This window comes from Nannobrachium achirus (assembly GCF_963921795.1).
Source record: "Nannobrachium achirus genome assembly, chromosome: 19".
In the NCBI taxonomy this organism is placed as follows: domain Eukaryota; kingdom Metazoa; phylum Chordata; class Actinopteri; order Myctophiformes; family Myctophidae; genus Nannobrachium; species Nannobrachium achirus.
The window spans coordinates 48,194,263-48,209,570 of NC_137826.1; the positions used below are offsets into that span (position 1 = coordinate 48,194,263).

Genomic DNA, 15,308 nt, shown 5'->3' on the forward strand with positions numbered 1-15,308 from the left:
TCCGACCGCGAGAAGAGTTGTGACTGATGATTGATTGACCGAGACCGACTGACTGACTGACTGCCTGCGAGTGAAAAGGGTGTTATCGTTCATTCTTTGAACGGGATGTTCTAATTACTAGCCTGATTACTAGCCTACCCTACGAGACTGCAGACTGACTGACTGACTGACTGACTACTGTATTAAGTTTGCAAAAAAAGCGGTACAGTTCTATACAAAAGAATGCTAGAAGATAAGCCATAGAAAACACTATGGCATTAATCTATCCTACAAGCAGCCTATAGTAACACATCTCATCTCATACAATGGACCATCGAGCCAGTGTCATGTTAATTCATGAAGTGTGAACGTAATGCTAATGGTAAGGGATAATCGTTCATTCTCTGAACGGTGAAATGTTAATTTGCGCTTTTGAGTGATGTTGGCCGTTTTATAATGATAGAGCGTGCGGCGATGGTGTGAATGTTTTTGATTGATATGCGTGCGTGCACCAGATGTGGAAATTATTTTAGGGTGCAAGGCACTGCAGGGAGTCTGTCATCTGACCGAAACAGTCAGGCAGAGAGGAAAGAGGTGGGTTTTTGACTGCTTGTGCTTGACTGACTGACTGACTGACTGAACTGGACTGATTATCGGTCACGGCTCTGAACGAGAATGATGTGACGACCGGCATTTTTTATTTTAAAACAATGAACAAAAGAATGAACAGAATAATTGTATTCCATTTTACCTAATTACACTTTCACTTCCCTGCTGAAAAAACCAGCTAAGACCAGCTTAAGCTGGTCCAGCTAAAACCAGCTACTTTTTGCTGGTCTTAGCTGGACCAGCTTAAGGGTAGGTTTTCACCGCCATCTTGCTTTTTGACCAGCTTTATGCTGGTAGGTTTAGCTGGTCTATGCTGGTTTAAGCTGGTGTTATTAGCTGGTTTTGGTTTAGCTGGTAGCTGGTTTAAGCTGGTATTATTAGCTGGTCAAAGCTGGTTTAGGTTTAGCTGGTCAAAGCTGGTTAAAGCTGGTAGTATTAGCTGGTCTAAGATGGTTCAGGTTTAGCTGGTCTATGCTGGTAGATGGTTTAAACTGGTATTATTAGCTGGTAGCTGGTCTAGGCTGGTTTAAGCTGGTAGGTACATTAACTTTGCCTGGAAAGGATGCATGGTCATGGTGAATTTCAGCCAGGTTCTCACAGCACATGCCATATAAAAACAGTATATAAAAGTGAGCAAAATCATATATCAATTTCATACATACATACATTTATTTAACACAGCTTACAAAGAACCTCAAAAACAACATTCATAAATAAATAACAAATAAATACATAAACTTCAAGATCTGTGAGAACAGTTGTGCTCGTCAAATTTCATACCTAATTTGGTTTAACCCATTTAGGCCTAACCTCCTAAATCAGAAATTAGCCTACAAAAACAAATATGTTGCAACATACTGTACATGTACTGTAAGCCCCTCCCATACACTAAAATGTGTACCCGGCCTGAATGGGTTAAAGCTTTATGGAGCAGCATCTTCACATACATTTGTCGTTTTATCTTTAAACTACTCCTTTAAGTTACTACCCAGCAGTACATGAGCAGTTATGACCAATGATTATTCCATCGGGAGTTACTTCCACAGCAAGTAAATGAGGACTCTCCCTTTTTTTCCCATGGATCTGTAGCATTTTGCATTCATAGAAGTAGCTATGAGCGCTAAGTCACATACATGAGTTTGTGTGTGGATAGTTGCGGCCCAGTTGTGTTTGTGGGTGGATAGTTCTGGCCCAGGCCTGCTGCAGTCTGCATTCTCTCTGTAGTTCATTGAACTTTGCGGTGATAACGCAACCATTGCCATTGTCCAGGGTGAGATATCTGCAGCGCCTCTACATCTTTTGTCTATTGTCCTTTCTTTAGATGTCCTTTTTTCTGAAATGAATCTCCCCATAGCCGTCTTCCTCTTGTAAGATCTTCTGCATTAATGGTCTTCTCCTGCAGCTACCACTGGAATCAGTCTGAAAGAAAACAAACAACAATCCCCACCAACAAAAAAATATATAATTAGAGGAAAGAAAAGATGAGTATTAAAATGTTTTCATTTACCTCTATTGTTTTATCGATTTTAGTGCGTACAAGTGGCTAAATATGTAATTTTAGACACAATAAGCTGTCAATTTCTTTGTTACTATTTACACCAGCACCTATTTTTATTTTATTTTTTATTTTATTTAACCAGATAAAAACACATTGAGACATGATCTCTTTTTCGAGTGTGACCTGGCCAAGAGGCAGAAATAAAAAATTACACAATCCTTGCTTACATACAACTTACAAGACATCACAACAAAAATAGAACATCCATGATACACAAACAGATACCTAAAAACTCCAAAAATACAAAGTGTACACTAAATAATAAACTAGTTTGCAATTCACAGGTAGCAGTACACGCACAGTGTGCCCAATGTACCCAAAGGAAGAGATCACAGAGCAAATTAATTACAGGTCTGAAAAAGTGCAAGCGTTTGTAGGTCTATAAGTCACATCTGCCCATGAAAAAGTGTAGTTTTTTTTAATGTCCAACATATTTGTATTTAACTTCGTTAAGTTAACATGAGTATAACTAAACACATTTTAAACTAAATCAAAGTGTTACATTTCACGATTCCAATTCAAAAGAAGCAAAAATAGCATATCTACAATAGCAGGCTCAAGTGGTTAAATATCTAAAAAAAAAAAACGTTTTACATGAATCCAAAATACACTGATGATTGTGCTGTCAAATTATGAAACTATATGGAATCTATGAAAAGGTTTGGGGGGGTCCCTGCTTCATCTCTCCCTCAACTAAGGGGCCCTTGGCCTGAAAACGTTGAAGACCCCTGATCTAGTAAGCATAAGCGGTTTTGCATAATAAAACTGTAATCACGATGTTAGTTCAACATGGAATTCCTATGCTATTCTCTCACCTGGAAGACTCCCTGCATGCGTCGGCGGACACGGCGACGTGCAGCGGGGTTCTGCCCATGTGGTCCAGCAGCCTCTTGGCGGCATCTGCGCTCTCCCGTGTGGTCGGTCTGCACCGCCAGCGTGGCACTCTGGGTGATGAGGTCCGAGATGATGCTGGGGCCCGGCTCGTCGCCTCCGCTCTCCTCCTCGCCGTGCAGGCCGCACTCTGAGCTTCCTCAGGTACGCAGAGACGCCAGCATCAGCGGGATGATGCTGTCTGGGGGAGAGGATAACAGAGGGATACATGGTTCAGCCGGGGTTCATCTGGAGGAGTTAAGGTCGTTACACACTGCTGTGTTTTTTCTGCCGAATATAGGAGCGAATTTCAGAGCACTTAAATAAAGAAATCAACCTCACGTTATGTTAATCACGATTGCACACTCCCGCCCAATTCGTATTTATTTTTCGACCACAGGGTCCCTTGCTCTCTCTCTCTGTCTTTGCCCTGAAAAAAAGTATTTCGCAAAGAAAAAACGCAGCAGTGTGCAACCAGCTTTACAGTACATTTTCTATTTATTTCCAAACCTTCAAAATGTAAACTATTCTGTTCTCCCCAATTGACGAATTGGGAGTCATTCTCCCAGTTCCCTTTGAACTATGCACTACACCAGGGGTGGGCAACTTTGATGATTGAGAGGGCCACTATATTTCCACTGTCACTCCAGAGGGCCACATTGCATATTGCTACGTCCTACTTTGTCATTCTAGTATCTCATACAAAAGAAGCAAAAATAGCCGATCTACAAGCTCAAAACGCGTCGTGCTGCAACACATTTTGAGCTGTAACACTTTGATTTAATTTAAAATGTGTCGCTGGTTTTCCATGTATGCACTACACACTCCCTGTTGCTTCTAACCCCTACTGTTGGTCTTGCGGAGCACGTATACAACTACATGCATCCTCCGATGCACATGGAGTCACTGATCGTTTATTTTCACCTGTCAGTGAGGTGTGCATAACGGATGCTATCCCTCATGATTCTACTCCTCTCTGAACTGGTGCCCCAACCAGCAAGGTGGGAGTGCTGAGAGGCATGTAGTTTACCCCTTGCTTTAGTCAGTGTGTCGGACACCCAAATTTACAATAAAATGAACTATCCAAAAACAAATTCAAGTTCATGGCGATTGAGCCAACTGTATTAAAACCAACCAACATCCAAAGTGCTGACAATATCCTTACTGAATGTGTATTCTTTTGTAAATGGCCGTATTAGACCGAGAGAAGAACAACAGTGAAGAAGAAATAAAAAAGGGGGCAGAATAGACCAGTTCCACCTGATGTGGGAAAGATTTCTTCTCCATGTTAATGGATTGTAATGACAAGTGTTTCTATTTGTATGGATAGCATAGCATAGAAATCCTCCTTCCCTTTTTATTTTTAGCTGTTTTTGTTTTGGACTCTTGTGTAGGTATTTGGTTATGTTGTGTTGTTCAAAAATCCAATAAAATATGAATCTCACACTCACACAGTCTCACACTCACTCACACTCACACACACACACACACACACACACACAAAAGAAGCAGTCAAAACAATAAGCCATACCTGGTCCTTTGACATTGACACCCAGACAATCTGAGTCCAGGTCGGCCTGAGGTCGGGTGAGGAAGAGGTCAGCAGCCTTGCCTTGCTGCAGCGTCCACTCTCTCCTCCATCCATGCTGGGCAGCAGAGGCCTGTCTTCCATCTGGCAGGGGTTTTAAATACGCTTTAGTACACATGGCTTTGTCTGTTTGTCCTGTGTCTGTCCGGACTGTCATTGGTCAATTGGTGTCTGTTTGTATGGCCAAGGTCAAATTGGCCAAGGTTCGCGGGACGCTTAATGAAATTAACGCACTTCACACTGGGGGTGATTTTGACGTTCTGTATAGTATTTATGGGCTAGAATATATACTGGATGGTTAGCAATGTTTTTGTCCATGGTCATGTTGCGTTTTATTGTCTATTTTTATTTCACTTATTCTACCAATGTGAAGCGAAAGCCAAGTGTTCACAAGTAAAGTTTCTGTTCCATTCTTCTCACCTGTGGTTTCTTGGGTGGAACCTCCTCCTCCAACCATCTCTGACTCCTGCCTCCATCGATAAGGGCCCCGTCCTGGGTCTTAAAGTTCCTAAGCAGAGAGAATCAGCGCTTTCATTTCAAGCTACAACATATACTGTGTGTGTGTGTGTGTGTGTGTGTGTGTGTGTGTGTGTGTGTGTGTGTGTGTGTGTGTGTGTGTGTGTGTGTGTGTGTGCGTGCGTGCGTGCGTGCGTGCGTGCGTGCGTGCGTGCACACAGAGCAACGTGATTGTTTTATCAAAGGAGCCCTCTAAACCAGTGGTTCCCAAACTTTTCAGGCCGCGACCCCCAAATAATCATATAATTTACCTGGGGACCCCTCATCCTGACAAGCACTAAGAGTTGAGGAATTACATTTTGTATGTGAAAATAGCAGATCTATATGCTCTCAACGCTCGAGGCGATGTGAGCATGTAGATCGGCTATTTTCAAAATTTCAGCCTCTTATATTTTACAATTTGACCAATGTTTAATTTGTCATTTCAGAGGTATTAAAAAGTCCTTAAATTGTCACATTAGAAATATACATTAATTTAATCATCTGGGGACCCCCCCAAAATAATTATGGTGGTCCCGACCCACAGGTTGAGAACCACTGCTCTAAACAACAAAGGCGTTCTGTAAGAATAGCAACAGAAACCCCTCATCCATCCATCCATCCATCCATCCGTCCACTCACTTCATTCCAAAGTATAATACAATAGAAACATGGCAAAGGGAGCAATGATATGGTTTGCCCATAGGCTTGTGGATTCAAAGCTTTCTGCTGTTTCTGTAACTATTTCTGTGTACTTCCAGTTTCTGTGTAGAAAAGAAAGCCACTCATTGCATATGTGCTCACTCCATTCTACTTGTGTGGCGTGATGTAGGCATATCTAATTAATATTAATGTTTGTTTTATATAGATTTGTATCAGTGGGCCGTGGTTTCGCTGTACTTGCAGCCAGAGAGCAGACACTTCGTCAGCAGACCACCTGCAGTTACACTCACTGTGGTGTCTGTTATCTGGTTCTCTCTCACAACTTCAAGTCACAAGTCAGACAGTTCTTTAGATTTTAGGGTAGTTACTTTCTTCGTATTTGGTGTTTATCATATTAGTATTTTCAATGGTCGTTGACTCGTTCCGAGCCGAATCACCACCGTGTTTACATGCCGTGGCCCTTGAGAGAACGCTGTTATGCGGCTGCTGATTATTAATCAAACTAATAACAGGCTTCTATGCATGGCTGTAGTTATTTTTTTTAAGGTGACACTGTGACCCGTTTGCCGTTCGGTTTTGTCATAGCTTTGTTTGTTTGGCTCGGCAGCAAATGTGTATTTCTGGTTGAAATATTGTGCAGCCGAGACAACATCATAATGCTGACTTTTTCACCAAACATACCTCTCAGTTTCAGTTGCGTTGGGGTGAAAGCTGATGTTTTTCAGCAAATCCTGTGGTTTTCAGGACAGCTGTCCCAAAAATTTCACCGCTTGCTCCTTGACAAAGAGGGAATATTTTGTATGCAACCCACACCACCACACCCTATGTGGATCAGAAATGAAATAGAATTTTTAGAAATAAGTAAACTATCGTGACTGACACTTTATGGATGACAAACTTGGCACTTAGCTGAAACAGACACATGACAAAATGGCTTATTATGGAAACTCAAGTCATTTTACACAGTTAAATAGCCTAGTTAAGAACACAAAACAAATAATGTATTACCTAAACCAGGGGTCTTCAACGTTTTCAGGCCGGGGACCCCCAAACTGATGGGGAGATGGAGCAGGGAGCCATATTTTTTATTTTATTTTAAACATGTACAAGTTACAGCGAGCAGGGTGGGCCGTACCACTACCATTTCTAAACATACTGAGAACCAATGTCAATAATATCAACAATCTGTCAAATGCATAGTAGTCATGTATTCAAGCTATTCAAAATGGATAGTCATGATTTATTGTAAAAAAAAAAAAAAAAAAAAAAAATCTTTTTTTTTTTTTTTTTTTTTTAAGCAATAATTTTGCGGACCCCCTGGCCCTGCAGTACCTCCGCGGACCCCCTAGGGGTCGCGGACCCCCTAGGGGTCGCGGACCCCCTGTTGAAGACCCCTGACCTAAACAAACACAACAGAATGGGTGTATTATTATTATGAGCAAGCTATCAAAGCCACACGATGAAATGCAGTATCTCTCACTCTCTCTCACTCTCACACACACTCTCTCTCACACACACACACACACACACACACACACACACACACACACACACACACACACACACACACACACACACACACACACACACACACACACACACACACACACACACACACACACACACACACGTAATTCAAAGTAGACCTATTGTATAAATAAACTCAAGACAATTCCAGCATTGTAGCCCCTTTTACGAACTCCCGTTAGCATCGCGCTAGCGCTTTATGCTAGCGAAAAAAGGGGTTCTGCACTGACTGACCGTCATGTTTCAGGGCTATATTAATAGTATTTCTGTGTGTCAAAACTCACCTTAAGATGTCCGCTTCTGTTCTCCTTTCTTCTATCTTCTCTGAATCCGGTTTATTGCTGTGTTTATTGCATCCAGCAGCGCAACGCAACATCACAACTCTGTTGACAATGACTAGAGACAGCAGAGCAGCGCGAGCGAATCTTGGCGCCTCCTCTCGGATAAGCAACCTAGAATGCACCGGGCGTGTCGCGTGCAAAAAAAGAACAGATCTACAAGCTCACAACGCGTCGAATTGCGCAGCGTTGTAGATCTTTAGATCTGTTCTGTCTGTAACCACAGCAACGCAGCTCGCACAGAATGCTCTCCAATGCATTCTTCTGTCCTATGATTCTGTCACTGTGTGACTGCTTTTTTTCTTTTCCTTTTTTTTCTATTGTTCTAAGTTCTGCTTTGGCTTCATCCAGGAAGGGAGTTTTCTTTATAATGAATGGATGGATGCATTAATGGATGCATGTTGTCTTAATGATATTATAATAATAATTATAATAATCATAATTTATTATACATATTTTATGTCACATACAAGAAATGTAAAATAAATACATAATTTCTAGAAGCCTATATAATTTCCCTGAATTAGTGATATGTCTCAAGTCTATCCTTATGTGTAGAGGAAAATAATAAAAAATAAGGGAATGGATCATAGTCATTGAGAAAGTGATGTAAAATACTATTTCCAGCAAGGCCAGTCAGGCTAGATAGATTTTTAGCAGGAGACTCCTGATTGTCTCCACCAGGCCGAAAGGCATGGCCGAGACGTTTTGCACCCTGGCTGTGCAAACGCACTCCCTGGATTTTCGTGTGTGTGTGTGTGTGTGTGTGTGTGTGTGTGTGTGTGTGTGTGTGTGTGTGTGTGTGTGTGTGTGTGTGTGTGTGTGTGTGTGTGTGTCCAGAGCAGAACCTCTACCCCAAATGTTTCATATAATATAAATATAATAAAATCCCACTACATAATCAGAACTGCACCAAAAAATAGTGTGTTTGTGTGTGTGTGTGTGTGTGTGTGTGTGTGTGTGTGTGTGTGTGTGTGTGTGTGTGTGTGTGTTTCCATCTGTAACTCCACGTTCAGCAGTTTGTCTAAAAAACATAATACAAAAATCAATAACGCATGTACCTTGCCCAACATCAACTTTATCACATTCAGATGTGTCTCTACTTCTCATAATCCCAAAATGTTTACAATTTTTCCCCACATTTTGGCCTGTAGGCGGCATATATTGCGCAATCCTTAGTTGGGAGTGGAGTGTCATTATCATCACCAACGTCTCAGGTTACAAGAGGGAAGGGGGGGGGGGGTCAGATGCACACACACACACACACAGAGAGAGAGAGAGAGAGAGAGAGAGAGAGAGAGAGAGAGAGAGAGAGAGAGGGGGGGGGGGGTACAGTAAAGTACAGTAAGGTAAAGTACAGTACAGTACAGCAAGGTACAGTACAGTACAGAAAAGTACAGTACAGTAAGGTAAAGTAGATTACAGTAAGGTACAGTAGAGTATGAATGGATGGATGGATGGATGGATGGATGGATGGATGTGGATGGATGGATGGATGTGGATGGATGGATGGATGTGGATGGATGGATGGATGGATGGATGGATGGATGTGGATGGATGGATGGATGGATGGATGGATGGATGGATGTGGATGGATGGATGGATGGATGTGGATGGATGGATGGATGGATGGATGGATGTGGATGGATGGATGTGGATGGATGGATAGATATGGATGGATGGATGTGGATGGATGGATGGATGGATGTGGATGGATGGATGGATGGATGGATGTGGATGGATGGATGTGGATGGATGGATGTGGATGGATGGATGGATGGATGTGGATGGATGGATGGATGGATGGATGTGGATGGATGGATGTGGATGGATGGATGGATGGATGGATTTGGATGGATGGATGGATGGATGGATGGATAGATAGATGGATGTGGATGGATGGATGGATGTGGATGGATGTGGATGGATGGATGGATGTGGATGGATGGATGGATGGATGGATGGATGGATGTGGATGGATGGATGGATGTGGATGGATGGATGTGGATGGATGTATGGATGTATGGATGTATGGATGGATGGATGTGGATGGATGGATGGATGGATGTGGATGGATGGATGGATGGATGTGGATGGATGGATGTGGATGGATGTGGATGGATGGATGGATGGATGTGGATGGATGGATGGATGTGGATGGATGGATGGATGGATGGATGGATGTGGATGGATGGATGTGGATGGATGTGGATGGATGGATGGATGTGGATGGATGGATGGATGGATGGATTGATTGCCATTTACACTATTTAGCATTTTGGAAAAAACTGCATATTTAAAGTTGTACTATGTAACTTTTTTTATAAAACAAATCTTAAAATTCTCCTAACTATTAAATCACAAAAGTTTTAGAAGATCCGCGCCGTGAATTTCAGCCTGTAAAGCCTTCTCTGTATGTAAACTGAGATCCTTGCCGTGGACCGGATCTCGCGCCAAAATTGCGTCATCACACTACCGGCCAATCACAGCGAGGGTTATACAACTGCCGGCCAATCACAGCGCATCTTGAAGTGGGGTCGCTATGGCAGCCATATTTGTTGTCGCCCGTTTGTACCATCCCTTCTCTAGGTAATTTCGCCTACCAGGCAGGGTGAAGGAGTCCGTATCTCTGGAATTACTGAACGCACAGGAACAAGGGACCCCTTAAAAGATAGATCTCAGCGAGGTGGAGGCAGATGCGGGGGTCTGAAGGTACGAAAAACGTCCGAAAGACGCGGACGCGACCGCGGTTTGCTATAGGGCTAATGACCACTAGTTGGGCATCTTACACAGTATGGCTTTAATGTTGAGCTATCCTAAATTTGTATTGCTTAGCTGCCCACTGGACTGTATCCATCTCTGGGTACAGGGGACTTTCGCATAGGAAAGGGGCCAGGCCCCCGCAGGGGGCTTTTTTCTAGTATATATTTATATAAATATAGTTAATATATAACTATAATATATAATTTTGAGTTGTATGACTTGAGGCATTACATTTTGTTTAATATGGCTCTTGCAGATCTACATGCTCAACCAGATCGTCTATTTTCACAATTTCTGCCTCTAATATTTGACAACAATGTTTATTTTGTTTTTTATTTTTTAATTTTAAAGGTTGAATAGTCATTTTAGAAATGTTACCCTCTAAATGTCTATACACTTATACTGTATGCTGTTTACTGTTGAGTGCGAAAACAATGTTAACATTGAGCTTAACATCTGGGGAACTCCCAAAATAATGTTGGGACCCCCCCTGGGGGTCCCGACCCACAGGTTGAGAACCACTGATCTAGTAACTTGTGTATGGACTCATCTGGGGTCCCGACCCACAGGTTGAGAACCACTGATCTAGTAACTTGTGTATGGACTCATCTGGGGTCCCGACCCACAGGTTGAGAACCACTGAAAACTTGTCTTTTGCTGGTCTATCCAGCCTTCTGACCAGTCACCAGCTATGTCCAGCTGGTAAGCTGGTCTTTTGCTGGTCTATCCAGACTTCTGACCAGTCACCAGCTATGTCCAGCTGGTAAGCTGGTCTTTTGCCGGTCAGTCCACCCATTTGACCAGCTACCAGCTTTGCTTAGCTGGTCTGTCCAGCCAGCCAGCTGGCTGACCATCAAAGACCAGCTGAATCCAGCTTAGACCAGCTATAACCAACTACACTGACAAACCAGCTGGACCAGCCTGACCAGCTTGTCCAGCCTGGTATACCATCTAAACCAGCCTCAGGCCAGCCTCAGACCATCTAAGACCAGTTAATACCAGCTTATAACCAGCTAAAACCAGCTACCATCTTAAGCTGGTTTTAGCTGGTTTTTTCAGCAGGGTTAGTACATACATACTATAAACACTGCAATAGTGAATACATGTCTTTGGTTTGTTACATTATAAACAGTGGAAAACAAACATTGCCTCTCATGCAAATTCCCAAACAAAGCTTAAAAATAATGTACAATGTCTGAACAATAATGTGCTGCTCCAGAGTTTAGTTTAGAATGAAGCTGAAACAAACTGTACAGTTAGGGCTTTACCCCCGTTTGAATATGCATGTTTGGCACTCTGACTAAAGCTACTTTTACAAACTGAAGGGCTTTTCCAGGGGTGTCAATTGGGTATGGCAGGGTTATGCAATTGCCATACCCTGGGTCCAGGGGGGAAAATAAAAAGTTACTTTTAAATATAAATCCATGAATGTCTCTTTGTCTATATGTGCTGGTTAATATGTTGTTAAATTACAGTAAAAAAACTACAAATGCAAAATTTAACAAAATGTCTCTTTAACAACGTATTATAATTATATTCTGCACACTTGTATTCTCCCCATCTTGACAAAATGGTATATTCCCAGGTTCCGCAGGTCAGCTGCACAGGTGCAATGCATTATTGTTAATTGTGGCACGTTTACTAACATGCTTAGTTTAGCTGCACTTGAAAAAAACATTCCAGGCTGCCATATCCAGCCCAAGAAACCGTAGAAACCCGTGTAAAAACGTACATTGTTTTCAGACATTGTGAAAATAGCCGATCTACATGCTTACAAGTTGTAAGCATCTAGATCTGCTATTTTCACAATTGAACCGTGCTATCCAAAATGTAATGCATGTAATGCCAAAATGTAATTTTCCAAGAGGCCTCCCATCTTTGCCATACCCTATAGCTTTTGCTGAACTGGCGCCACTGGGCTTTTCCCCCGTATGAATCCTCACATGCTGCTTCAGATGGGCTCTCTGACTAAAGCTACTGCCGCAATCTGTACAGCTGAAGGGTTTTTCCCCTGAATGAATCCTCATGTGGTTTTTCAGAGTGCCACTGTGACTAAAGGTACTACCGCAAACTGTACAACTAAAGGGCTTATATGGAGAAAAATGGCCGCGCGATGCTCTCAGAGCCCAACGGAAGCAACCCGCGGTGATTGGGCAATAACCACGGGCAGCCCCGACCTTACCGTAAGATTTAATAGTGTTACTGTAAATACACTAAACACGGCAAACGCGTCGTGGGCCTCCTGAGACATTAGAGGGTTTGACGTGTTGACACTTCGTGGGCACCCGCTGAGTTAAGGTAAGATGGGGGCCACATGTGGCCGCCAGTTGCCGATGTATGATTTAAAGGGTTTCATCTTAAAATGTATTGTTAACATTTATACTTATTATCTGCATTGTTTCTAACTTTTTTCTTTCTTTCTTTTAGGTGGTAAAAAAAAACCCCTTCATGCAGCTTTTCAGCTTTCATGGGTTCCTCGCAGATGACGATGGCCGAGAAGTCAAGCAAGTGCCTCTGCTTTTTGTTCTTATGACATGCAGAAGGAAACGTGACTACGTTGAAGTGTTCAAGTCTGTCAGGAACCTGGCCCCACACTTGGAACATTGTTGAGATGGTGACATATTTCGAACCAGCAATTTGGGGAGCTGCTGCCCAAATGTTCCCTGATGTGCGGGTCCATGGCTGTGTTTTCCACTGGGCCCAGGCTGTCTGGCATCATTTGAAGCTCCTTGGTCTGACATTGGCCTACACATCACCAGAGGTCAAAAAGTATGTCAAGCTATTGTTTGCCCTTCCATATCTCCCAGTCAGAGAGATTGAAGGAGCATTCGAAGAGCTTGCATCGTCAGCCACAGATCAGCTAAAACCCCTTGTTTACTACATCAACTGCACCTGGATACATGGCCAGTGGCGGCCAGATGATTGGTGTGTGTACAAACGTGCCATCGGGACGAACAATGACGTGGAAGGCTGGCATTTCCGGCTGAATCACAATGCAAAACGACCAAGCATGCAGATGTATCTGCTTGTGTCTTTGCTGTGCAAGGAAGCTGCAATAATACCCTACCACCATCTTGTCTCAGAGTACCAGCTACGACGCTACCAGCGACGACGGAACATGGCGCTACAGGGCATATTTGCCCATTTATGGGAGGACTATTAACGGAACGATCTGTCCATCACTCAGTTGCTGAGGGCGGTAGCTCGAGTGATCAATCCAACGCCTCCTATACACCTGCGAGACATGTGGAACTGCAAGCAGAACCAGGAAGCGGAGTCCGTATACACTTCCCAGAGGGAAGTTCCCACTGCCTTAAGAACAAAGCTGGAGATATGCTTTGTCCTTATTTGAGATGAATGGCTTTTTATTATTATCTGTTTATTATTTGTTTCTCTGTCCTTATTTGAGATTGTAGGCTTATTATTATTGTCTCCCGAAGGCAGGGGGAGAGTATGTTTTCGCCCCTGTCCGTCCGTGCGTCCGTCCTCCAAGTTTGTTAACAGCTAATCTCCGGCACCGTTGGCCTGGTCGCTGCCAAAATGAGCAGACACACTCCCTGGATGCCAATTCAGAACCTCTGCCCCACATTTTTCAAATGGCCCTGTTCTAGTGCCACCATGAGGCCGCTGTTTGCAAAACACATTTCTGTACACTACTCCTACAGATTTTGTTCAAAAATCACGCAAACCAGAAATACATGTATGATGTATGTCTAGAAATATAATTTGAGTGGTTATATTTTGCATGCTCGTTTACCGTGTTTCTTTTGAAGAATATTTATTTGAACAACCCTTTTTGTATTTATTTTTTTCTCTTTCGATTTTATTGTTTTCTATTTGAATGTTGCTGAATTTTTTTCGGGTTTAGTTATTTTTCTAGTGAGAAAAAAAAAGATTGTAGTCATACTGTACTTATTGTAAGTCATCTTTTTAATTATTTTAAAGAAATGACATTAACTTTTGTCGAATAAAATGTTAGATTCACTTGATCCCTTGTGTTGTGTAGGAATCCTATGAATTTCATACGGAAGAATGTGCAGCATTCCTTGCATGGCTCTTATTAGACAGGGCAAACGCTATAGCCGTCTTAAGTGTGACGCCATTTTGTAGGCGGAGACAGCTGGGGGCTTAGCGTTTCCAGTCCCTATCTTTTACCATTGAAAACAACAATCTTGGAACCCGTGAATCTTTTTTACTATACGCTTATTTTTCAGAAAGGAACCATTGGGAGTTAAAAGGAGTCATAATGCTTTAAACTTGAATATTTTATTCATGTAATTGTTCTCCCACGGGGCATAATAAAGGATAGTTCTCGTCTATAGCGTCAAGGGTTCGCCCTAACGCTATGTCACTAATGACTGTAATGAGCCCTTGTGCTCGCATTAGCGGCGGTGTGCCCACTCGTCTGTGGTTAAAATAAAAGATACAGTTTCGCTACTCACCAAAACAAAGACGGATTTAGAGAGTTGAAAGCCTACTTTACTTAGTGGGAACATTCAAAGCCCCCCACATCACGTCTAAAATACACTTTTTATCCAGAGAAGATAATATTTCACCGGAAGGCTAAATCTGGTCAATGGACATTTCTATTGACAAGATCTGTAGAGGGCGGTGTGGAGTAACTAAAACCTCCGGTAAAAGTTTTTTTTTCTCTGGCCAAAAAGTGTATTTTAGACGTGGGGTGGGGGGATCTGAGGATTCCCACTAAGGAAAGTAGGCTTTCAACTCCTTAAATCCGTCTTTGTTTTGGTGAGTAGCGAAACTGTATATTTTATTTTTACTACGGATGAGAGGGTGCGCAGCCTTTCCTGCCTCGCAAGGGCTCATTGGTGACATAGCGTCAAGGAGAACTCATTATAATGCTAATGGCTCAGAGCTGGTTAGAAAGCAGCGCCGTTCGCCGTAGCGTAATAGTTTC

General features: G+C 42.6%; 1 protein-coding gene across 2 annotated transcripts; it reads right to left on the reverse strand.

Moving 5' to 3' along the window:
- Positions 1-1,234: 1,234 nt before the first annotated feature.
- LOC308304441 (neurogenic locus notch homolog protein 2-like) lies at positions 1,235-7,972 on the reverse strand. Of its 2 annotated transcripts, XM_080749040.1 has the most exons (5): positions 7,574-7,972; positions 6,444-6,814; positions 4,548-5,112; positions 2,962-3,218; positions 1,235-2,007 (listed from the first exon to the last, which is right to left on the reverse strand). In XM_080749040.1, exons 3-4 carry the CDS (start codon positions 4,759-4,761, stop codon positions 3,178-3,180), a joined length of 255 nt encoding a protein of 84 aa, XP_080605166.1. In that variant the 5' UTR covers positions 4,762-5,112; positions 6,444-6,814; positions 7,574-7,972; the 3' UTR covers positions 1,235-2,007; positions 2,962-3,177. The 2 variants fall into 2 exon arrangements, 1 of the variants encoding a protein (XP_080605166.1); XR_013963063.1 differs by lacking the exons at positions 1,235-2,007; positions 2,962-3,218; positions 7,574-7,972 and having other exon boundaries at positions 4,524-4,688; positions 5,025-5,112; positions 6,444-6,915.
- Positions 7,973-15,308: the final 7,336 nt, after the last annotated feature.